A 27,788-nucleotide genomic window follows, 5' to 3' on the forward strand; every position below is an offset into this window, starting at 1 on the left:
TGGAACACAACAATAATAAGTATTGTTGTTCGGCGGTAGATAACTGATGATTGAGTAGTGCCTACTTTAGATAAAAATAATTAAAGACTGAAGGAAAATAACAGGTTTCTTTCGTAACGGCATGTATTAGAAAGATAGATCTGAAAAGACTATGGGTTTCTTTTATATAAAGATTGCTAAAATATAGATATATAAAACACACTATCTTTAAAACAATTTTGGTCGGACTAAAGTTTGGCTGATGAAAAGTCAGTTAATCTAGATCTGACCTACATAACCCTCTCAAAGACCCAGGTTCGACTACGTGAAAAAAAAATTCTGACCGATAACATCTTGTATAAAGCTTTTGATATATATCGTACGCGGTTTTTTTTATTTGGTCTGACCAGAATTAAAGGATGGATTGTCAGCGCAAGCTCAAGTAGCTATTAAGCTCTTAGTCTTCGCCGCCAGTGATTTTTTTCGACAGTAGTAGTAATCTGGCCGAAAAGCTCATACGCACAACTTATGAATTCAACAAGTGCGCCTCTTCTGGAGAGCACCGAAATGAAATAATCTCAATATTTTCATCTAACTAAATAAAACAAAATCGTAATATTATTGCGTTGATCGATTTAAAGCAAATCAATTCAAGTGTAAGCATATAACCGTTTGCAAACAAATGCATATTCAATTCATTAAAACTATGTTATCGTTTTCATATTAGATACTTATCTTAGCACTTTATTGATTGCCTGTATCGATCCGTTAGATATAACTTATAATAAAATTACATCTGGCCATGTAACTATAATTAATAAATGTCATTATGGAAGTCTTACTTGTCAAGATGGACGCGGACTGCCCAAGATCGGGACGGTGGGCGTTCTATGGGGGAGGCTTTCGTCCAGCAGTGGACGGCAAAAAAAAATTATGGAAGAGGACAACTGTCATGGTAGTGGTTTTTAAAAGAATTGAGGAACTAAGAAATTAATTATTTTTGGTATTAATACTATATTGGAGAATAAACAACATTATATTAACAACTATGTCTTATTTCGGATCAGATTAAACTTGTAATTTTAGTATGTATGGATAAAATATTTCTTTTTTTTGATATAATCGTATTTTATATTTTTATTGACATTTATTCATTAATTAACCTGCCTCATAATCTATGAGTTATTTCCTACAACGTTGGTTGCCTGGGGGAGATCGCTATGTACCGATAAGGTCGCCAAAGTTGTATGCTACTCATAATTAGGTTGTATCCATGTTCTGTATTTTTTTTAATCATTATGGTGTACAATAAAGGTATAAATAAATAAAATGAATAAAACGTCAACGATCACAAGACACAAAGTTGAAAAGTAACAGCTTATAAATATTACTTAGCGACTGTTTAAACATTTATTTCGCTCTTTCTAACATTATTGATTTGACATTCAAAGGAAGAAGACAGCATTGTTTAACTTATCACCCGCTAAATAAAGCTTATAACGGTACAGTACGGTAACAGCCTGTAAATGGCCCACTGCTGGGCTAAGGCCTCCTCTCGTTTTTTTTTTTGAGGAGAAGGTTTGTAGCTTATTCCACCTCGCTTCTCCAATGCGGGTTGGTGGAATACACATGTGGCTGAATTTCAGTGAAATTAGTTACATGCAGGATTCCTCACAATGTTTTCCTTCACCGTCAAGCACGAGATGAATTATAATCACAAATTAAGCACATGAAAATTCAGCGGTACAGTCGGGTTTGAACCCACGATCATCGGTTAAGATTCACGTGTTCTTACCACTGGGCCATCTCAGCTACTCGGCTATAAAGTTTACAAATAAAAATAAAAATAAATAACGGTAGTGTATACATTATTATGTGTGATATCGGGATGTAGGCATGTGTAGTTTATTGTTATATTTTTATTTAATTGTTCTTATGTATGTTCTTTCGTATTTAAATGCACTTACCTGTTCTCTTGCAAAACTTCTTTCCCCAAAGGTTGTCTTGGAGAGATCGGTAATAGCGATAAGACCGCCTCTGCGCACCATTTGTTGTTTGATTTATTGTTTTCTGTTACTTTTATCTCATCTGTTATATATATGTTGTGCAATAAAGTATTAAATCGATAAATAAGGCCGTAGGGCGACTAAGTTAACGACTTGTTTGTTTTTCTTACATATATCTCCAATCCTTGGCACGTATTTTATAAAAACTTTACTAGACGGGCGCAACAGAGTGTGACAGATATCGCATCTCGAAAATTAGTTCATCGGTTTTATATTTGTAAAGTTTTTATCAGGTTTATAAAGATATAAGAAAAAGAAACTTGATTTTATTTATGGTTTGTATTACATATTATATATATTACTATTCTTTGCCAATAGAATACTTAAGTCTGATCATATGAGACGATGGCGCGGTGGTTCACGTGAATGTTAACTGATAGTTGTGGGTTCAAACGCAGATATGTGACTATAGAATTTTCTTAATTAATCCCGCAATCAGCAGTGGCAAAACATCGTGAGGAAACCTGCATGTTTCGGATGAAAATCTCCCATAATTTGTACCATCATACCCGAAACCTCATGATCACCGTCAGTCTCCATTCAATTCTCTCCTGTTTATCTGTAGCCTTTCCTTTTCCTTTATTTGTATGCCTTTTTTACCTTATGTCAACAGTCTTTCAATTACCCAGTTAAACCCTTACTCTTAAATACGTACACTAAAACTACAACTAAAAATTAATGATATATTTGACAATTTTACTATAAAACTAATTAAATAAAGCACATAAGAAAAAAGTAATGAACTTAGAAATTTATGATGATTACATATTTTGTACACGTTTGACACTTGTGAAAGCCATAAGGCCAGAAAATTCAATTATTTTATCTCCCATACGACACTGTCTATGGAAACGGGTGACGTATTAAGATGTTTGTATGTATTTATATAATAACTTTTACATACTCGTGTGACATACTCAATGAGAACATCAACATTTTATTTTGTTGTCGTTATATACGTCTGGTATTATTATTTTTTATGGATAACGATATAATTTTCATTTGCATCTTACTTGGATACTTGAACATTTTTTGAAGCACACTTTACCAGCAGAAAGTCAACTGGATATTCTTCAAGGATCAAAGCTAAAATTCGGCCACTGAATTTTAAACATCTAAAGTATTTACAATACTTTTATATTTTTCGCCCTTCCTTGCGAAGGAAAATTTTGTTAAAAAACTGTTCAAACTCTGTAACGTCATCTACTGAATTAAGCTCAACTTTTTGTTAATAGTATTGGAGGTACTGTCCCAAGAGTGTAAGAGGGCTTATTTCCTTCCTTAGTCTATCTTCAAATAGCAACAATACTGTCGTTCAAATTAATTAAGCATATTTTTAATTTAATATAGGTACATAATCTTCTACTGTGTACTGTATTTTAATCGTGATTTACATAAAAACACACAAGCCCAGTGGTTCTACATCCTCAACTGACTAAACTATCTAGGTTCTTAAGTAAACTTAAATTTTAACGAACAATAATCTTTAATATTAAAATTTCTATTCGATGTACAAAATGTATAAGCGAAAACCATGTTTCCCAACGTTACTCATTTATGAATACTGAAAATTCTAGAAATAAATGAAAACCACTGTATAATGCTCTCAGTGAAAAAGTTTTTTAAGTTGTGACCGTTTCATGAAGTGCGTTCAAATTAGAACCAAAAATTTGCAGTGTTCAGCAGCAGTGTTCTGAGAATTCAACGGTGAATTAATTCTTTACTTTATACATTTCATCGTGGATTGTGAATTTTATATGGTTGCTAGTTTTTACTGGAGTCGTTGTATTTTATAGTTTATTTTCAGGGTCTTTGTACAAGCCCGTCTGGGTACGTACCACCCACTCATCAGATATTCTACCGCCAAACAGCAATTGTTGCGTTCTGGTTTGATGAGTGAGCCAATGTAACTACAGGTACAAGGGACATAACATCTTCGTTCCCAAGATTGGTGGTGATTGGCGATGTAAGGAATGGTTAATTCAACTTACACCGTCAATTTCTCACTCACAGGCGGTGGTGACCACTTAACAGCAAGTGGCCCATTTGCCCGCCCGCATATAACATAAAAAAAATTGTTCTTTTGTGTCCAAGCTAGTTAGACTAAAGATTTGATCAGCGTATAGTTTTATTTATATTCGTGCGGTTAGGTAATTTATTTTTTATTTAAAACAATCTCAATGATACAAATACGTAGTCCGTCTTCAAATTATGTCTAAACATATCAGATAAAAATGTTAGATATGTCTTGTCCCTAGATCTATATCGAGAAGTTAGTTCAGCCGTCAGAAAGTTTGAAGCGATCGATACTTCTCCAACCATCAATTAAGTACATGGAAGCTCAATGTTTTTTTTTGTTATTGTTAATAATTGTAATTACGCCTGTAATAGGGAAAGAACATAACATCTTAGTTCTCATGGTTGGTGGCGCATTGGCGATGTAAGCGATGGCTAACCCTTGAACTAAATATTGAATAAACATTAACTATTGAATAGGTCGAGCATATGATATGAAAAAATAAATTGTTATTCATCACTAAAGGACTTATATTTTTATTTTTAAGATATTGTAATCGGTGCAATAAGAAGAAGTGGGTGTAGATTAAATGTTTCTAGTTTTAATAATAATAATAATAATATCTTTATTTTTCAGGCATCAAGGTCCATACTTTTGCTACACGATTATTACACATAATATTACATAACAAACATTCATGATTAGAATTATAATCGCACTCACAATCACATAAATAATAATTAAATTAAATTATATAAGAATTAATAATAAACTAATTAATTACATAAAAAAAGCAAATAATACACATATATGATGAGATTCAATAAAATAAAATAAAATTGATCATGTATGAGGCACATAAACCAGAGTATTACACAGACTTCTGGATCATCCATTTCATCATATAGCCGTTCACATCATTCGCAATAATCTTAATCAAGATATATTTATAAGATATAAAAATATGATGGCTGGGCTTGAACCAGCAATCTTTGATTTAGGTTTTCGTGTTGTAACCACTAGGCCATCTTGGTTCCATTATCTGCTAAATATCTCATTTATCTTATACCAATATTTTGTGCTTTTAATACGGTATTCACGTTCATTATAAAAGTGATATCGTTCGTGTTATTTGTAATGCTATCAGATTTTATTTAATCCACACGTGGTTATACTTTCATACATTTTCATTAAAAAATTTCCATAAATCACCGATGCATGCATCGCATTTCGCTCCAAATATTCGAAAATATTGAAATCTGGAAGTACGAAAAATCAACATTTCAATACCACATATTAATTTTTTTTAATTGCATTTTGGTTAACGAGTATTTATTTATTTGGATCTCCGACAATTGTACATAACATAAATATAAAACATGCTTTACCTTTACATAAAACAAATTATGTACAATCAATAACAGGAGAACACATTCCCAACCGCAATTACGAAAAGAGGTATCAAATTTATGTACAAATTAAAATAAAAAACAGAAATATTTAAATAAATTAACAAAAAAAAACAGAAACAAAAGTTGTAATTAATTAAGATTAAAACGAATTAAATTTTTAAACTAAAATATACATCACACTTTTTCATAAACAATGAGGGCCCGTCACAATCAATGCGCAGTGTTAATGTGTTTTTTACCCAATTATTATATAGCCGCGATATTCGTGATATTCTTAGTAAAGAAAAGTACATACAGTCATTATAATAGTTATAAAAATAAAATAAAACTAATCTCTGAAACTTTTCAATGCATCTAAGAATGAGCTTTAAATTTCGTAGTGAAAAATCTTTAATCAAGAAAATTGCTCAGGAATTTAGTCCTGTGGGATCCTTATATTTATCGAAGCTTCGTAAAATATCTTGCTATTCATGTCAATGCTCCGAACTTGATTGTTCTGTTATGATAACTAGAAGAATGAGCGTTGCGTCTCTCATGCTATATAGATGTGAATCCCCAGATTGGAAATTCATAACTATATAATATGGGATAAATAATTTAAAAATAAATGATATAAAAAATATATTTAAAACTATCAATAAAATATAGCAATATACATTTGTAGCTCAAGTAAATTATGTATAGAGTACAGTTTATATATAATGAACTAGTTTACACCCACGACATCGCCCTCGTGTGAGGTAGGAGGGTCAGTAGGTTAGTTCAGGTAATTTTAACTAAATACCTTGGGATGAGCACCGCTATAAGCTAGATACTCGACAAACGAAGCAGTTTAGTCAAAATGAACATCTTTTCGGCCACGGCGGCCAATCTCAAGAGAGATTAGCCAACTGCGCAGGAGATATTATAGTGCACAAGTGTGTGCGCAAACATAGGTGCGCTCTCCATTCCCTAACTCTCATAATCCGATGAGACGGCAATCCAACACGACCGGAAAGAGCGCAGAACCAACAGCTTTACGTGATTTCCGAGGCACGGGAGAGTACACACATCCAACTTCCAGACTCCGGACTGCTACTGAGAATTTTCTCACAGAAAAACTCAATAACTTTTTATTGGCCCGACCTGGGAATTGAACCGAGGACCTCAGTCTACGGCCTTACAAATAGCCACTAGACCAACGAGGCAGTTACATATACAACAAGGGAGTTACAGATTATATATATATATACGTTGTAGGGGAAATACAAAACGACGAAGGGTACCTCATATGCGGGTGAAGCGCGGTTGGATGAACGTCGCGTTAAATGGAATGTCGTTAGTGCGGGCTGACCACATTGCTTTCAGAGTAATTTTGTAATGTTAAAATTGAATAACTTTTTTGTATAGTCAGTTAAGCCAAGATGGTCTTGTGTTTACGCGTGAATCTTAACCCATGATCGTGGGTTCAAACCACTAGCACTACTAAATTTTCATGTGTTTAATTGATGAATATAATTTATCTCGAGCTAGACGGTGAACGTAAACATTGTAAGGAAACCTGCATGTGTCAAATTTCACTGAAATTCTGCCACACGTGTATTTCATTAGCCCGCATTGGAGCAGCGTGGTGGATTAAGCTCCAAACCTTCTCCTCAAAAAAAGAGAGGAGACCTTAGCCCAGCAATAAGACATTCACAAGATGAATTATTCATCTCGTGCTAGACGGTGAACGAAAACATTGTAAGGAAACCTGCATGAGTCAAATTTCACTGAAATTCTGCCACACGTGTATTTTATTAACTCGCATTGGAGCAGCGTTGTGGATTAAGCTCCAAACCTTGTCCTCAAAACAGGAGAGGAGACCTTAGCCCAGCAGTAAGACATTCACAGGCTGTAAATGAACATACATGAAAGAAATTTGACATTTTATATCAACTAATTGAGGGATAGACTATGAAGTCTTCATTGTTAACGACCACATGAAAGAAACGATAGCAATTTTCTAAAAGTAAAGCTAACTCATAAAAAAGCATTCACTTTGCCCCGACCTCCCTTATACTCAAAGTAACAAATAGAGTTAACGCTTGTACTTGATTACCACTGTCATTACAGCTTGATAAATGATTCACCTAACGACGTGTAGTGTATTTCCACCACCGTGTATTACAGGATAAGTCCTGCAGAGTTAATCATTAATACATATGTACCTTAAAGTTTTTATTCAAACTTTACTTTTCATTCACATTTAAAAATTCATTCGTATCTCACTCGTGAAATTATAATCTTTATTGACACACACAAAATATAATACAAGAGAAATCTAAAATATTAACAAACTATTTATATTCGTGAAATTGATAACTTTATTTAAATTAGAATTTTATATTTATTAACGTCAATGTCGTTTCTGCAGTGAGTTTTAAGTGTGTGTTTTAGCAGCAGGTTCAATATACATGTAAATATTTATCAAATTTATTGTACAAAATTTAGACTACGTCATGTATAATTACAGTGTAATGGCACAAGGGACATAACATATTAGTTCCCAAGATTTGTGGCGCATTGGTGGAATGATATAAGCGATGGTTAACATTTCTTACAACGCCAATGTCTATTGACGTTGGTGACTGTTTACTATCAGATAGCCCATATGCTCGTCCACCTTCCAATTCTATAAAAAAATATATAATTAAATCCTAGCCAATATAAGATGTCATCGTAAGTTTAAAAAAGAAGTTCTGTATCATTTTGCTTAACAGAAGAAAATAACCTTGCCCAGCAATGGGAACTGTATGAAAGTATCCCACAAACGGCCAATGGTTTCCTCGACTTTTAAGGAGAAGGCTTAAAGCATACTAAATTATGTATAAACGTATAATATCAGCATTTAATTGTATCTAATTTTTTCTTCTTCAAAGGAAACAGGAGCAGAACTACATTCAGATTTCCTTACAATAGTCCCAAATATAAAATTAATGTTTGTAAAATTATTAAAGTGCTTATATAATACGACTAGAAAAAAGTTCCTATATTTCAATTTATTTTTATCCTAATTTAGGAAACAGCAGAATTGTGGTCACCTTAACGTTCTAAGCTGATGAAATGAGGGGGTTAATACCACTCTATGTTGATATTTAATTAATTGAAAATACATGATACAATTATTATGTAATTTGGAATTAATTTGTATTTGGAACTAATTAGAAATTAGTTGATACAGCGATAAGTTGCTTGTTTGTTTATATTACAAATGAGAAAATCGAATTTATCAATTTAATATTAAAAAAAATAACTTAGTTTGACTTGCTATAAAAGCAAAAACTGAAAAAAACAATATATTTTTTATTTAATTGACTTTTACAAGTACTTATAGTCGAGCGCTACCACCGGTTCTTAATGTGGATTCTACCGAGAATCGGCAAGTAAACGCAAACTTAGTAGTTACTCCAATACTTGATTTTACCTAAAAATAAAGAGTATATAGCTTATTCGTTCATAAAAATGAAAGCTTTGAATTATTTCAATTTCGTAAAATGAAATAATATTAGATAAGAAACTTGCGAAAAAATTCGCTTTATTTATTCAAAGTATCCGAGTCAGTGGTCAGTAGTCCGGTTTGGAGTGACGTTAACTGAATTGAACTAGTTACAACAAGTTAGTACCGCTACCGTGGCAGATGCAGCCTCTTTTAGTCCACCTGGATTTTACGAAGTTTCAAGTATTAGTTTTGTAGAAAATTTAATAAAAATAATTTGGATATATTAACTTACAGTAATTTGAGTATAATACAATTGTTGATACTGAGCATTATATATTATTAGAAATCAAGATAGAAATAGGTTAAACGTATATCGACACGTACAATTACAAAAACAAATAGAACAAAGGAATCAAAACTGTGCAACTGAAATATTATTTATGAGATATCCGCCACAACCGAGAGTCCACGCAGATGTGTCTTAAAGCCAGCCTGCCCGGCCGATGAGCTCGGCAGGGCCAGTCTCCACTATGATGATTATCATATGATCAAGTCGCGCCGCTAGGCCAGGCCCCGTCAGAAGACATTCCTAACAATATTATTATATTTCTTGACAAAATAAAAAATTATATACTTATGAGCAGGTTTTACGGATAAATGTTACATATAAAACGTTGCATTCTTTAACTGTGAAATTGTATTCTTACAACGCCAATTGAAATTTCGCTTCGGAAATCACTGTACTATACCTCAACCGCCCAGAAAGCCTAGGGCGAAAATGATTCGTCCATAATTTCGGAATTGCGATGCAATGGTGATACGCTGCTATCATTTTTTCCACCATTTTGCGAGACCATTATTAGCCATTCAGTAGCCATTTTTAATTTTGTTTTTTGACATTTAATTAAAATTTAATTAAACGTGAAAACAAATGCAAATATAAACTACAAAGGCCAGTTATAATGAAATCTCTGCTCATTCACTTTGATCTAAACATTCCTGTGAGGTGATCTGAGCACGAGGAGTACGCAAGCTCTCACATCGTTGTTCACTTAAATCCTAATACCAGTTAAGATGGCCGCCAACAGTCTCAGTTCCGATTGAGTATCACTTAAGTCCAATGTCATGGAGAAATAATACACATATATATGTTTTATCAAAAAAAAATTTATTGTATCTTAATTTTATATCATATTTTATTATTCAATTCATGCAAAATGTAAGTAAATATTAAGCTTTGGTTATACGAGTTATTTATTCTCAATATGAAAATAAAAACACCTATATCTTTATTAATATTATCAATGCAAGTATTTGTTTTTTTTTTACACTTTCACGTCACGTTCTGAAATTTTGCACGTTGTCAGGAAACTAGGTATATATTTAAAAAATAAAAATAAAATTAAGAGTTTATGCTATCGCAATTAAATATCAAAGGCTTTATTTTAAAGGTCTCGGATGCTGCGGGCAGGCGCCTTCGAGATAGCAACTTCATGGCTCCTAATACCCTAAAGTTTTAATCAAATGATGTAATCTGTCGATACGGGTTCGTTAATATATTATGTAAATATAAATATGTGTTTTCACGCTAAATAGTAAATGATGAGACTGTATCCGGCTCATCAACGTCTCTGTTAGTCGTAGAAAAATAATTTTATATTTCAGTTATCGCTCACTTTATATATGGTATATACCGGTCAACTTATGTTACGCGTTCTTCAAATTCTGCCACCAACCCGCATTGGAGCAGCGTCGTGGAATAAGCTACAAACTTCCTCAAAGGGAAAAGTGACCTTAGCCCAGCAGTGGAACATTCACAGACTGAATATTTTGAATTTTCTCATATAACACTTTTTATTTAAACATTTTTATTCAAATATATATAATACTCGTAGAATCCCATCTAGGTATCCGTTGCTTTATTTATTTAATATCTTTAATACACTAATAGTGACCCTTTTCCCTCTATATATATACTTGTTTAGCTAATACGATCCTCATTACAAGGAGCCCTTTTTGTGTCCTTCAAGGGATAAAATGGAGTTGTTAGGTAATGGTCACTCATACCTGTACCTTTAGTTATGTATGCAGAAACTAGGATTTATATATAAATTTATACATAAATATATCCACTTACCTAGACCTAGTCTAAGTTTATATTATTTCAATATTGAATATAACATTAAAAATTAATTAAAAACACCTAAAATTTATAATTTATCTTCTCAAAACGTTAAACTGGTTTTACTATTATTAATAATGAAATATAAATATACGAAACTAACTATGAAATATTAGAAATAACCAATATAATATGCAACAAATAATCACAACTTTGAAATTAATAAACCAGAATTCAAAGTCAGAATCGACGATTTAATCTAAAGTATCGTTACTGAAACCCTAATCCGAATACGATTTAGCGAAACTTATAAACATGCCCTCTGGGTAATAACAAAAACTGGAAACTAACCTCATTCGTTCCAAAACAGTCCCTATTTAATCTGTTACAAAAGTTTATAATCTGTTACAATCCGAAACGTCAAACATAAATTTTCCCGCGCAACTATGCATAACGTCAAACATGTTAGGGCGAAATCACACGGTGCTTGTTATATGCAAATTAATGCTAAGGACGATTAGATTTCCATCAGACGCCAATATCGTTTACAGATTTTTAATCAATATCTACCTATATATTATATAGCCAGCCTATATATTACTTCCAGCTAACTAAATTAAATGATGAAGCTGTTTACTTGTCTAATGTAATACATATCATACAATATATTCTTAACAATCTTCGACCGAATGTATCATTCATGTTCCTTGTGCCGGAATATATTTAAAAAAATAAAAGTGCGTCATCGCCCGTCATGGAAGAAGAATATCATATTTGGCGCGAAGTTTTGATGCTTCGAACATACAATTACCAGAACTGTCATTTTTAGTTGGTTTTGTTAGCATTTAAAGTAATTAATAATTGTTTTGTTTGTTATTTGTATATTTCTTATTATAAAGTCAAATACTTATTTATGTATTCTTTTTAATAAAGTCATTTTCACTTCTGGTTTGTAAGAATATATATTAACATAATAAATTTATAAAAATGGATATTGGTAAATCAGAAATTAATAGACTTGGACACTGTTTGACCGATTACCAGAATACATATATTATGTATTTTATCTAGAGGGTTTACTTTCCTCTTTGTTACTAGAGGGCGCTGTAGCACACCATCTTCTATACCATTCAACTGACAATATACATATCCAGAGAAGTCGTCTGCCAAATTTTCTTAATAATTCTATAAATAAATAAAAATCAATGATTGTATGTTTGTCCTCTATTTGTTCCTCATTATCCGATTGTGATGAAACGTTGATTAAACGTTTTGCGTACTCCTTTATGTACATCCTTTATCTATTCGTGCGAAGCCGGGATGAGTAGGGCAGCCTGGGTGGTGAGAGTCGGTAGTTTTTGAGCTTATCGCGCTTAGAAAGACAGACAGAGGCATGTGACCTTTATTTTATAAAAAGTAGTGACACTATGATAGAAACTAAGCAATAACCATAATGGTTAAATAACCTAAACCTAAGGCAATATATGATATACTGGTGGTAGGGCTTTGTGCAAGCCCGTCTGGGTAAGTACCACCCACTCATCAGATATTCTACCGCAAAACAGCAATACTTGATATTGTTGTGTTCCGGTTTGAAGGGTGAGTGAGCCAGTGTAATTACAGGCACAAGGGACATAAAATCTTAGTTCCCAAGGTTGGTGGCGCATTGGCTATAAGCGATGGTTGACATTTCTTACAATGCCAATGTCTAAGGGCGTTTGGTGACCACTTACCATCAGGTGGCCCATATGCTCGTCCACCTTCCTATTCTATAAAAAAAAAAAAAAAATTAAGTGTGATATACTAGTTTTCACCCGCATGACAAAGGGGGGAAGGTACCATGGCTTCCGTTTCTGTACAGCTGACAACGTATATGGAAAATTTCATGTTGATCGATCGAATAGTTAATGCATAAAAGCGTGACAAATAACTCACTTTCGCAGTTATAATATTAGTAAGGATGTTTAAAAAAGCATGCTTCACACGCACACAGACAATCAAAAAACACACACAGTTTGAAACGTATTTTTGATAATTTCTACATAAAAACTATATTCAATTCTTTATTATAAAATGAATTTATGTGGGCGCACTGCATAAACTACGTAGCCAAGGACCATGACGTAACTAGCGACCGGTTCTGCCCAGCGCGTGTCTTTAGCTCGAGCTAGCGTTCATTAACGAATTTCCGAACGAAAAAGATGTTTTCCGTAACAACAATTCTCGTGAAAGTTATTATTAAATAAATGAAAACAAAGACGAAACTTAAACAAACTATTGTGTATAGATTATACTTACTATATGTTTGTTTTTTATTCAGCAATGGTCGGCAGAGAGTGCCACTTGATGGTAAGTGGTCACCACTACTCATATATAATAGTGATGTAAGAAATATTAACCATTTCTTGCATCGCCAATGCTTCACTAACTTTGAGAATTAAGAGGTTATACCCGTTGTGCCTACAGGCACACTGGCTCAATCAATCAACAATACGAAGTATTAATATCTAGACGGCTGTCACCACCACGTACCATCAGGTGGCCCGTTTGCCCAGCCGCCTTTGTATAGTATTAAAGAAAACAAATTTTCAAAGTTATCATTCACTGCGGATAGCGAAGATTCAATCACGTAACCTGGAGATTTCTTTATATATATGTATATATAAATAAATCTCCATTTTTTTTATCCTTATCCCACATTTGTGACTAATATTTAACCGTATATTATTTCATACTATGAATATAAATACCAAGGCGCGGACTTAGAGTACCAATGCACTTTGACATTTGTTACCCCCAACACAATACACACGGTTAGTGTAAAATTACATTAACTGTAATTGTTGTTTTACATTAAGAAACAAAAGCTGTTAGTGTAAAATTATATTATTTTCATCTGGGTGTTGCCCTTTGATTGGTGGGGTCCCTAGCCTGGTTGTATGTTTAGCTATAAATGGGCTGCAAATAAAAAACAAACATATTGGTAATATAAATATACTCCTACACTTACTGTATATCTATGTTGCTTTCAATATTACACTATATTAGTTTGTATGTAACTTGCTCCAAGTCAAACAAAATGACACTTCAAAGCGACATGCCCGAAGTTCTCTATTCAACTTGACCGACGTGGTCGCAAACATAACTCAAGTTAATCTAACTAATTTTATATTCTGTATCGGTGAGTTCGGGTAATCCGACAAGTCGACGCAGACCCTTATTTGCCTGCATGGCAATATGTTCTCTGGGTCGAAATGATTGGTGCGAATTGTGCATGAGGTCAAATCGAAATTCAAACCGTAGTCCAAGCTGTATTCCTTTTTTTTATTTTTTTTATTAAGTCGTCATCATTCAGCCTAGTTTTTTTTGTTTAAACTCATTTCAGTTTTTATCTACACAAAGCCCATCTTTTTCACATTTCTCTCTTGTTTTGTAGTCAGAACCTGCCTCAGCATTCTAGTAACGAGATATTTTATTGTGAATTATGATATACTTTGTACAATAATCTATATCCTTATAAAATAATTAGTCTTAACTATCAACGCAGCTAAAATTACTGAGATATATGGTAGCATAAGTTTTTTATGGCGTAAGCATCCGATTAAAAAAGTTTTTTGACGAGAATAGGAAGGAAAACTTTGTATAAATAACTGTACGAAGTCAGGAGGGGTAGTAGCTATTATGTAATATGAGCATATAACATACCTTCGATACCAAGACTTCTATATTATTTAACCTTTTTTTCATTTTGCTGTCTTAAATCTTCACAAATTAAACAATAAACAATACTAATACTTCAGTTTTAAAAAACACTTAACTGTCAAAATCTACCGCCATAAATTCTCCTGTCACTTGCGCCACAGATAAAACAAACGGTCCGGGTTCGCATTATCTGCGCCGTGCTTGAGTTGGCAACGTTTCGGTCAACTCACTTCTAGTGCCATTAGAGTTTGCTCCCACATAAAAGCTTTTACTTGATTTAGCTCTGAATTTTAAGGCTTAACGTAAATTTCGAATCTTAATTAAGTAATTAGGTGTGTACCTTTTGGTTTAAGATATCCTCCCTTATAACAAATAAATCTTACGTTCCTTAGCCACGAATACACAAGTAAATTTGAATTTGAAAATTGAAAATTATTAACTGTAGAAACGTTTGGATATTTTTATTGTCATTTTTTAATACACTAAAATAATTTAAAAAAAAGTTTCAACATGTATGACATAGTATTAGTATTCCTCTGTCTCAAAATGACTTCAAACGCTTTTTTTTCAGGTATACAGACACATATTTAAATACATATAATTCATATATACACACAGAAACAAAGACAAGTTTTGGATTAATTTCGATTGTTTTATTTGATGTTTTTATTACTTAATTACTTTTCTAATTAAAGTTATTTTTGTATGGTAAAGGAACAGACGTTTGAAAACATGCAGTTCACAGTACAAAATTTAAAATTACGTGCTTCATTAATATGATCTGTGTTGGTCTAGTGGCCATAGATTCCGAGATCAAGCCCTAGGTCGAGCCAATAAAGTTATTAGGTTTTTATGTCAAAATTTTCTTAGTAGGTGCTTAGATTCCAAATGTGTGCACAACCGTACTTTGGAAAGTACGTAAGGAAGTTCTACGCCTGAATTCTTTTCGTTCGTGTTGGATTATCATCCTACCATTATGAGAGTTGTGCACATGTATTTGCACATACTCTTGTGCACTATAATATATATGTTGAGATTGGCTACCGTGGCCGAAATCGGTCCTGAAGACATCTTCATCGTCATTAAGATAAATAAAAAGGTGCACAATAAAGTTTTTATTATTATTATTATTATATTCATCGTAAAAGTCTTGAGTTTACACAAGCGAGTAATCTACAAATTAATTTTTAACGAAAATTCTAAAAGGCGCTATTAGCATAGCCATCTTGTGTCTCAGTGGGAAAATAAAATATTCATATAGCATAAAATAAAACGCAAGAACAGACGGAAGCGTTGCAACTTGACATGGTTATTTTATATATATTTTTTTTTTCATTCTAGAAGCTTCGTAGCGAATTTTCATCACATTTGAATATACTCTCTGGTAATTTTCATATTCTCTCTGATATTTAAGTGCCAATTAGCAACGACTTTAATGTTAACGAGTGCAAACTTAATTTAAAAAATACTCGTATTTTTGGCAAGTTTTAAAATAAAAAAATATACATATATTTACATTTAGAAACTATAATAACTCTCTTTTAAAGAACTTCTGTCTTTTAGGCTAATACTTAACGATCTAAATACGATTTTTAATTGGTTTGACATCAAAAACGTTACGTCAAATTTAAGTTAAAAAAAATATATACTTGATAAGGCTTTGTGCAAGTCCGCTTGCGTTGATACCATCCACTCATTTCATATTGTACCGCCAAATATTTCATTTTACTGGTGGTAGAGCTTTGTGCAAGCTCGTCGGAGTAGGTACCACCCACTCATCAGATATTCTACCGCAAAACAGCAGTACTTGGTATTGGTGTATTCCGGTTCGTTAAGGGTGAGTTAGCCAGTGTAATTACAGACACAAGGCACATAACATCTTAGTTCCCAAGGTTGGTGGCGTATTGGTATGTAAGCGATGGTTAACATTTCTTACAATGCCAATGTCTATGGGCGTTGGTGACCACTTACCATCAGGTGGCCCGAGCCATAAGCTCGTCCGAATTCCTATTCTATAAAAAAAACATCAAACAGTATTGTTGTTAGGTTGAAAGTGTGAGTGATTGTAACTACAGGCACAAGGGATGTAACATATAAGTTCCTAGTTAATGCCGCATTGAGTTATAAGGGATGATTAGTATTTCTTACGACGCCAATGTTTATTGGGTTGTGACCACTTACCATTCCACTACCATCAGGTGGCCCATTTGCCCGACCACCGACCTAAATAAAAACAAAATATCATCGAAATTAAATGTAATTAAATTAACAATTAGCCCTTCCAAGCGGTTACATTTGCGTTATATTTGAATTAATCATGGCTTTTACACACTTATCCATGAAATATATAACCGAATGCATTTATATATCTATTAAAATATAAGTGGAAAAACAAAAGTACTAATCAGTGACAAATCAACTAATTTGACAGAAAGAGATGGCAATATATGAGTTCTAAGATATCTACCCCTCCCATAACACCCGACGTCTATGTCGCCTGTTGATGTCGCTCAGTGAACTTGGCTACAGTTTGTTAGTATAAGCACCCAACGACACGTCCGCAAAGCATAAGAGACGAATTTGTCTGGCATTTGGTAACTTTTTTTGACGTGAAACCTTTATTGCTACGCCTTAGCGGTAAGACCGATTAGTATGCCGTGACGGCAAACGGCATGACGCTCTCATATGCCTCCTCTCCGTCTCCGTTTTCACTCTCTTGTGTATGCAGCCTATACTATATATACTTCATTAGTATATAATATATATTTTTTTCTTTTGTTTGTATTGATGTTTAGCGTAATTTTCTTGACTGACAAGCGCTCCACCTTGAAATTCGATGACACTGTTCCCGCCACCTATTTTGTTTATATAAAAAATTACGTATTCCTAAACCTATCTTCTAGTTGAAACACTGGCTGCTGCGTGGCTTAATCTGCGTTAAAAAATTTAACTCGTCTCTGTAGGTCGTAAGGTTATATTAAATTAAAAATAAAGAAACAAACAAATTCAGCTTCATTATAATTATTACTATATATTTAATGATTTTATCATTATTCGCTTCCCTTGTCCCATTTATATAAATTAAAATATAAACGTCAAAATCAGACGACATCTTGAAAACAATGTCATTCAAAATAATTGTAACAAGTTTCAATAATCTCAATCCAGATAAAATACAGTTATTAAAATGGAATGATGTCTAAATTGAAAACGATAGCTAAAATACTTTGTATACTAATAAAACTATTTCAAACAATTGTGTAAACAATTGGGCAACATAAATGTACCTATTTGTTATCGATAACATGTACAAATTTGAGGTACATTGTCCACAGCTAATAATATTTATCATATAACCATTGTTTGACATTTCCATGCTAATTTTGAAACGCTGGAACAACAAAGCTTAGTAGATAAAAGGCCTATCTACCAGCGAATAACAACCTAAATACGACCTTAATAGCGTATGTTTCATAGACTTTAAGAAGTTTCTGTGTATCAAGTGAATGTTTTTCGTGTGAATTTATTTTATGTATCCTTCACTGTGATCAATATGATTATAAAAAGGTTCTCATGTATACATTACTAGTTTACGCCCGTCTTCGCACGCGTGTGAGAGGGATCCCCGCTCGCACACGCAGGTCAGCGGTTAGCTGTCCTCTATTTTCCTCTGTAGCCGTGACAACGTGTATACTCGTGATTTCAAGATGATATATTTGAATAGTTAAAATGTAAAAGCGTTTTCACTCATGATCTTACAATTTAACATTAATCAACAGCTACTTATTAGTGTATAATAGAATTGAACTTCCTATATTACAAGCCTTTTAACCATATACTTATAATTTTTATATCTTATTATAATCCAGAGATATTTTTGTATTTAGAATAATATGTTTAAACATGTTAATATATCACATCTCGACGTAATGACAGAAGTAAATAGTGTTGCCAGTACAATAAACAAAAACTTTATTTAAAGGATTATTATATGGGTCCTTGGCCTATTGTCTATAATACCTAATATTTAGTGCTCAATACAGAGATATCTCTAACGATCAAATCGCTTAACCTACTGCGGGATGATATCAAACGACCAAGTGACGGGTATATTGTATTCGAGACTAGACAATGCCTACATCGGAATGTCTCACAATTGACTATTACTGCGGATTATTAAACAAATTATAGGACAATTGTTTTAGCTGGACTAAAATATTCAAATATAGAATTATTAGAGTAATATTTATTTATATAACTTGATGAATCCGCGGATTCGTCAGCGTGTACTTCACAGACAAAATGACACCAAGAATTTATTTACTGATAATCATGATTAATGACCGGATTTAATATTTGTAGTATTTATTATTGTTGGTGTACTTTATAAAATAAATAAATGAAACATACATGTACCGCGAACCCAATTGTAATTCAAACGGCGTGCTCATTTAAAAACGAAATTAACCATAAAATGGTTAAATAATTCATGAACAACTTATAAAAAAAAAAAACATTTCTGATTTGACGTGATCGGTTATGGCGTAATGAAAAATAATAAAACGCCAAAGGGCGTCTGGTGGGCGGAAAAAAATGACAGCTGTCGAATGCGGATTAAATATGGCGCTCGGTTTACGCGACGCGTTCGGAAAATTTAGAACGGATGATTTTTATCCTCGATTTTAGGTTTAATTACGGAAGTCATTTTTGTTTTTAAAATGTTTACATGTAAAAATTTAAAAGATTAATAATATTATTTGATCTATAATCGACAAATTGATTTTTTAATAAGATTTTAAATTATATATTTTTGTCCACAGGCGAATGGCGCGGTGAGAGGAGAATGTTGGATATCACACGTGACAAACCTGTCAAAGTGTGTGTACGTGTTGTTGTACCAGTACGTGACCACCCAAAAGTAAGTACCGTTTTCGACCATTCAAAAGCATATTTAATTATATATACGAATGTGTATTATATACATTTAATAAACTATTAGCATTTTTTTTAACATTATAGCAATACCCGTTTCTTAATCAACTACTATTACTTTATTAATATTCCTATTTTCCCCTCCAATTAAGCGTAAAGCGTAGAAGTCGAACCTGTGTCTTTTTCAGCGATGACCCGTAAACTTTTGCGCTATTATCACTTCAAGCAAGCAATTAAAACATTGTCTTCGTTATTCATAGACAATTTCTGTTTTTACAACAGTGTTTATTTTGCTTTATGCAGACAAGGCTTTACATCTTCGTTGCATTTATTCACAAAAAAAAAAATACAAAACATTTGACAACTATAATTGTTCCTACATTTACTTTTCACTATACATTTCGTTTATAATTTTTCCTCAATTGACTGAAACGGCACCGACAACACGTCTGCAAATATTTGCTTATTTAAAGATGCAGATTGGAGAATTATTTATCAGAAATTAATCACATTAAAATAAGCACATTTTAACATATGCGTTGGCTGATTCCAACATACCTAATAGGTTTATACTCGCATTTGATAAATTCTCTAACATTTACACCGGTGGGTCATCACGTTCCATTCTCATTTGTCTGCTTGGTGAAAAATAGCCTGAATCTACTTGAAATAAGGCTTTGGATGTACTAGTTTCTGAAAGATTCTTTATTTCGAATTTGACTGCAGTGTTTTATACTTGAGATTAATGTTATTGAATTCCAACATATAAATTAATAATCACACGATGACTGGGTATCTGTTCACAGATAAATTTTATCATGCAATCCAACTGACTTTAAATCAGTCAGGTAGTGTTCGATTTTTAAAACGTCACACAAATTCTATGACAACTTTGTCCTACCATAAAAACCTATTACATTCGCATTATTTTAACGAAATTGATCAAGATGAACAATTAAACAGAACAGCGCTTTAATTACTTTATATGTAATTATAATATTTAGTTATAAACGAATTTATTTATAAAATTATCCTATATTTTTTTTTTTTTTTATAGAATAGGAAGGTGGACGAGCATATGGGCCACCTGATGGTAAGTGGTCACCAAACGCCCTTAGACATTGGCATTGTAAGAAATGTCAACCATCGCTTATAGCCAATGCGCCACCAACCTTGGGAACTAAGATTTTATGTCCCTTGTGCCTGTAATTACACTGGCTCACTCACCCTTCAAACCGGAACACAACAATATCAAGTATTGCTGTTTTGCGGTAGAATATCTGATGAGTGGGTGGTACCTACCCAGACGAGCTTGCACAAAGCCCTACCACCAGTTTCCATACCACCATATTCTATTCTATGACATAATTCACTTTTAACCCCACCATACAACTTTTGTTTTTCTTTTTTTTTACTTGTGTTTGTCTTTTCTTTTTTCGTTGTGAGTGTGTAATAAAGTTATTTATTAATAATAATAATACACCAATAGTCGTTTGAGGCTGATTGAGTTTCAATCAACCAAAGTTTAAGTTTTTTAAGTCACATATAATCTGTGGTATTTATAATATTAGAGTAAGATTATATATGAGACACACGATATACTCTGACCTATATCAACCACGACGGCCATTCTCAATAGAGTCATATGCGTAGAAGATTTAGTACAGTAGAAATGTTTGTGAAAATTCAGCTAATAGTCAAACGATAAGAATAGGCAGGAAAGATATCTGATTTTATATGGATTTACGTCCTTCCCGAGGCACGGAAATGTAAACGCTACGGAGAAGTTCTTGAAAGAAAAACTCATTAAACTTTTAATAGCCCAGCATCCCACATGTTGATCGTGACTAAAGCTATAAAAGCTAGCCAGTACGCCAACAAGATAATTTGGCAGATATACAAATAATAAAGATAACATGAAAGCAATTACAATTGGATACAATATAAGGAGATCTTATTATTTAATGTTGATCTCTTTCAAACAATCTGACAACATTCGTAAGTCAGTAAATATGAAAATGTAATTTACAATAAAATAATGGAAAGGTAAAATACTAAGAGTATTTCATTATAGTATTATTGTTTTATATGTAATGGTGGTGGTGACTACCATCAGGTGGCCCGCCCGCCTACCTATGTCACTATGACTATTTATAAATCATTTTCAGATGCATAATGAACCTATGAATATGAAAATAGACTGTCGACCTAAGGCATCATTTAATTTTGAATCTTTGGAGTTCTGCTCTAATGCAGATGAATATAAATCAAGCAAATTTTCATCCTAATCTTAATCCATCCCCTCCCACGTACCTCACGACGTTTTTCTTCATCATAGAACACGAGATGACACGTAAAAGCACATTAACCAAGTGGAAGTTCAGGCAAACAACTGGCATACAATAATAAAAAACCCTAAAACAGAGGAAAACAAAATAAAACTACAGAAGACAATAAAAAAAAGGTAATCCTGGAACATATATTTTGATGGTGCCAGGAAATAAAAACAAGTAGGCTAGTTCAAAAAAAAAAAAGTAAATTTAAGGGGAAAAAAACCTATAAAAACTACTTAACTGATCGAATTTCATTGACGAATTTAATAAACGGAATCGTGAATGTAGAAAATTGTAATATAATGCGAGCAATGGTCATTGAAAATACGGAAACAAGTGACATCAAATTCAAACCCGGTATACCCAAATATTATGTTGGAAACATATGATCCCATCTAATGCCCAATTCCACCTTTATTCTTTATCTAAATTGCCGACGACCTTAGATCTAACTTATAGCTCCAAACATTCATGTTTTATTATCCACATGAAGTCATGCATAAATAACGGTTATTGTATGGCCAAGAGTACTTTAAATATCGTTTTTGTTACGAGTCTACTGTTTAAAATATGTTTCCCGTTCAATTCCAATCTAACTTTGACAATTCTATTTATTTGGATCGGAACCGAACCGATATGATGTTAACATATGCCAATAGATATAATATAAAAAATAGGAAAATGGATAAACGGCAATGATCACGCTTTGAATCGATTGCAATAAAGTTCGTTTTCCATATACGTAGTTAGTACGCAACAAAACTTCACTAAACAGGTTTCCTGACAATGTTTTGGTTTCCATACCAGCATTAGAAATCTAAAAACAAATTAATCATAATTGTTCTGTGATTACGCTGAAAGTGTTTCTTATAGCTATAAAATAAAATTTAGTATGATAAAGTACGCGAAGCTTCCAGTCCCCCAGTGACCGCTATAGTTGCATCGATGTCGAAACTTCGAGAGAAATATAAAAGGTATTCGAACCGCGTTTAAAAACCGAATAAATTGTATAAAATTGATTCTTTAGAAAAATTCGTATTTATTTTTTGACGCATAAATCAGAGTAAGCTTCTGTAATGTTAAAATATAAGTATTAAGTATTATTATTTTTTATAGCCGAGATGGTCTAGTGGTTAGAACGCAAATACCACTGAATTTGCATGTGTTTATAATTCATCTCGTGCTTGACGGTGAAGGAAAACATCGTGAGGAAACCTGCATGTGTCTAATTTCAATTAAATTAGACACATATGTATTCTACCTACTCGTATTGGAGTAGCGTGGTGGAATAAGCTCCAAACCTTCTCCTCAAAAAGGGAGAGGAGGCCTTAGCCCAGCAGTGGGACATTAACAGGCTGTTACTGTATTATTATTTTTGTTTCTTGTGCGGAACGGTATTATTTTTAATGACATGTATAATTGTATAATTGTTTTTAACTTCAAAATAAAAGCACGTTTTGTTCTTGTGCCGATTGGATTTCTATTGGATAGATAAATAGAGATGGTTCAGTGATTAGTACACTACAGTAACAGCCTGTGATTAAAACGCATCTTAACTGATGACTGCGGGCTAAAACCCAACCACCAACTCAAATTTTCAACTGAAATTCTGCCCCATGTGTATCCATCAATCAGCATTGGAGCAGCGTGGTGGAAAAATCTCCAATCCATCTCCTTATAGGGAAAGGAGGTCATAGGCCAGCATGGACATTTATGCACTTTTTCATTAAGTAAATAGAGAATAGTACTATTTTAATTTTAAAAGTGAAAGTGCAAAAATTTTCTTTTTGTTTGGCTTGTAAACATTACTCGAAATCTTCGTTTTATATAATAGTTTAATTAATTTTCACAAAAATATCCATTATATACTTCAGCAGTTCGTGAAACAATCTGCATATACGAAATCGAATAAAATCCACGTAAGCGTTTCTAATATTAACGCGAACTTAAAAACAAACAGACGTGACGAGGGACTTTAAGTAACACATTTTCCAACTAACACAAGGCTATTTGTCCAACGCTGTTTATTTTATCCTCAACTTTAGAAGCGCATTATATTGAAACGTGCTTCGCTTCCATGATAATACCTTCATCAATGTTGAAACTTTTTGAAGATACAGAAATATATTTAAGCTGCAAATATTAAGTGGTAGTGGTAGTAGTAATGGTGGTAGTGGTGGATAGATGGTAAGTGGTCACCAACGCCCATAGACATTGGCATTGTGAGAAATGTTAACCATCGCTCAGATCGCCAATGCGCCACCAACCTTGGAAACTAAGACGTTATGTCCCTTGTGCCTGTAATTACACTGGCTCACTCACCCTTCAAACCGGAACACAACAATACCAAGTACGGTTTTGCGGTAGATTATCTGATGAATGGGTGGTATCCAGACGAGCTTGCACGAAGCTAACCAGTAAATTTATTCGTTATATTATAATATAAAACAACAAAACTATCCTAAACTTACTTCGAAATAAATAAGCCTTAGAATATTCCCTTTAGTTTGAACTGTATATTTTAAATTCTAGACATAAATTATAAAAGAAGTAAGTTTGCGGGTATAAATTTAAAACTAGCCATGATAATCGACTACTTATTTAAATATTTATTAACATGCTATATGTTATGTTATATATTGAGATATATAGTGGATACTACTTTTAGCTACTTGTGGCTAATTTCTGCCTGGTCAACTTTGACCACGCGTTATGTAAGCTCAGGATTGTTCATGTATTATCCACACTGGGAAGGTTGAATTAAGTTTCAAAAACTTCCTTACGATAGAAGCCGGGATGGTTTCGTGCTGCCGTATGCATTAGCGAGGAGTTCGGGGGCGGCGAGATCACTTCCACCCCCTGATTTGGGCTCCACCGAGCCACGAACGCACAGCATGGAGTGCTAAATATATTTGTTTTTTTCTTAAATTCAAAGAATAACTTTATGCTTTTATATCATCTAGATTATATAATCATTTGATGAGTAAAGAGTTGCTTAACGATTCACAAGTACTTATAAAACTATTTTCAATAAGAACATTTTGATTTTATTTGATTTATATCGTATTGTATATTTCCTTCAGAAATAGGGTTCGTATACTCCATAATACGAGACGAACCGCGCTCACAACGGTTGTTATTGTATTGTGTACAAATTTCATCGCTATTGAGCTTCAAAGAGCACTTGATTTCATATATTATGTGTTTTGTAAATTCCGACATTGTTAGTCGACGTGGTCTGAAATCAAAAATAGCTTATTAGGAATAGAGCTATACCATACTCATCATATCATATAATGATCTATATTACTGAAATGTACTTAATATTGAACTATATAAGCTACAGCAGAGTATGAATGTATACTAAAATTATAGAGTTGATGTCTTTGTTTTTATGAACGTGCTAATCTCAGGATTTAGCAGTCCAATGTGGTTTTTTTGTGTCAATATTGAGATGGTTATAGTTTAAGCTATTCCAGTTAAGCTATAGAGATGTGAATTCAAACATTTATAGCAATATACATTTGTAGCTCTAAGTAAATTATGTATTGAGTAAATCTTATATATAATGAACTATACGGTCACGGCTTTGTCCGCGTGTAAGGGGGCGTCTTACTTAACCCTTTGTTCTTTTATGTGCCGCTGACAACGTGCCTTTTTTTAGAATAGGTAGGTAGACGAGCATATGGGCCACCTGATGGTAAGTGGTCACCAACGCTCATAGACATTGGCATTGTAAGAAATGTTACCCATCGCTTACATCGCCAATGTGCCACCAACCTTGGGAACTAAGATGTTATGTCCCTTGTGTATGTAATAACACTGGCTCACTCACCCTTCAAACCGGAACACAGCAATACCAAGTACTGCTGTTTTGCGGTAGAATATCTGATGAGTGGGTGGTACCAAACCAGACAAGCTTTCACAAAGCCCTACCACAAGCAAAACATGTATACTAGTTAAAACGTGAAAGCGTATTAAATAAATAAATAAAAATCTAACTCACTTTCGCTTATATCTTTAAGTATTTTATATAAAATATAACTCATACATACGATTCAATTTTAATAATCGATACGTGGCATTTAAAAACAATCGTTTTTCAATATTGTAAATGGGTGCAATCGGGAACGATATTTTTACATTGTTATGATTGCCTTTGTAATAGATCGATGGCAGAGGCTGCACCTGAGTCCTAATATAGTAAGTGGTGAGGAACTAACCAAGGCGTTATTCAATTTGCACCAGCTTCACTGTGTATGTTAGAAATTTATAAACACTTAATATATATGGACTATGTAATATTAATTCAAAATAAAAGATAAAGCAATGATTTAATGTAGTAGAATTATTTCTTTGAGAAGCCGTTTTCCTTTATTAACAAGATATTAATCTCCTGTACTCTTCTTAATATCATATTACTAGCTACCCATAACAGTTTTGCTCGAGTAAAATAATGTACTAATGTAATTCGTAAGAAATTTATAAAAACTTTATATTAGAAACGTGCGCTATGAAATATAAGGCATACGTGAGTTTGTATATATATTACATAGTAGCAACTAGCAAGGCTATATTACAATTTTATTATACATATATATATAAATACATTGTATTAAATCATACATCACCTTATAGAAGGGATAAATCATACTAAAAACCAATCCTCACCTGTCAAAACATTTTCCCCTCCACGATCGAATCATCAAAGGGAATTCGCGTCCTTCATTCGAAGAATATTTCATCTAACATCTGAGCTAATATATAAGAGAAACATGACGTATGGCTTCCTTCCAAAATAAACTGAGATCAATCAAACATATATGCAACTGGCTGTTCCCGTGGCTTCGCTTGGATATCAATTTTTGACTATATGAGTACATATAGCCTAGTAGATATTGCCGACATGTTGGGGAACACATTTTAGGCATAAAATAAAATAAAAGAAGCCTTTCCTCGGAGTTCAAGCTTGCTTCAAACCAAACATTTAATCAAAATCGCTTCAATGGTTCAACCATGAAAGCACAAAGACAGAGTTACTTTCGCATTTATAATATTAGTATAAATTCCAACCACAAGAGGTGTAAAGATAAATAAATAACTTTGACCTTAAATTGACGCGATATCATTGGTCGAGGTTCAAATTACGTTTTGAATGAACACATACGCGTATTGTCGGATCTTTGAATGTAGAATAAAATTATAAGTGGCTATACGCGATAGTGTTGTGTTATAAATATAGATATATTAATCGAGAACTCTTTGTATGATATATTATAACAAAGGTATTAGAAAATATTGGAATCTGGACATCTGTGGTTTGTTTCAATCAACAGCCAATCGTTGTCCACTGCTGAACATAGGCCTCTCCCAAGGTGCGCCAAAGCTCCCTGCTCCGCCTTCCGCATCCAGTTGGTGCTCGCCACCTTCTTAAGGTCGTCGGTCCACCTGGCTGGAGGGCCCCTACGCTGCGCTTGCCGATTCGCGGTCTCCACTCTAGGACTCGTCTGCTCCAACGGCCATCGGTCCTACGACATACGTGATCAGCCCACTGCCACTTCAGCCTGCTAATTTTGCAAGCTATGTCGGTGACTCCGGTTCTTTTCCGGATTATCTCATTTCTGATCTTATCCTTCAAAGATACTCCGAGCATAGCTCGCTCCATAGCACGCTGAACGACTTTGAATTTGTGGACTAGTCCCGCAGTTAGTGTCCACGTTTCGGTACCGTATGTCATGGCAGGTAAGACGCATTGGTTGAAGACT

The 27,788-nt window shown here is 33.4% G+C and overlaps 1 protein-coding gene across 4 annotated transcripts in view; it reads left to right on the top strand.

Moving 5' to 3' along the window:
* LOC126777091 (KH domain-containing, RNA-binding, signal transduction-associated protein 2-like) overlaps window positions 1-27,788 on the top strand; it is a 236,632-nt gene that overhangs the window by 157,891 nt on the left and 50,953 nt on the right. For all 4 annotated transcript variants that reach the window (XM_050499977.1, XM_050499976.1, XM_050499978.1 and 1 more), the window contains exon 3: window positions 19,579-19,676. In XM_050499977.1, the coding sequence (XP_050355934.1) occupies window positions 19,579-19,676 (98 nt within the window). The remainder of the gene's footprint in view (window positions 1-19,578; window positions 19,677-27,788) is intronic.

The sequence above is a fragment of the Nymphalis io genome, chromosome 22 (assembly GCF_905147045.1).
Source record: "Nymphalis io chromosome 22, ilAglIoxx1.1, whole genome shotgun sequence".
In the NCBI taxonomy this organism is placed as follows: domain Eukaryota; kingdom Metazoa; phylum Arthropoda; class Insecta; order Lepidoptera; family Nymphalidae; genus Nymphalis; species Nymphalis io.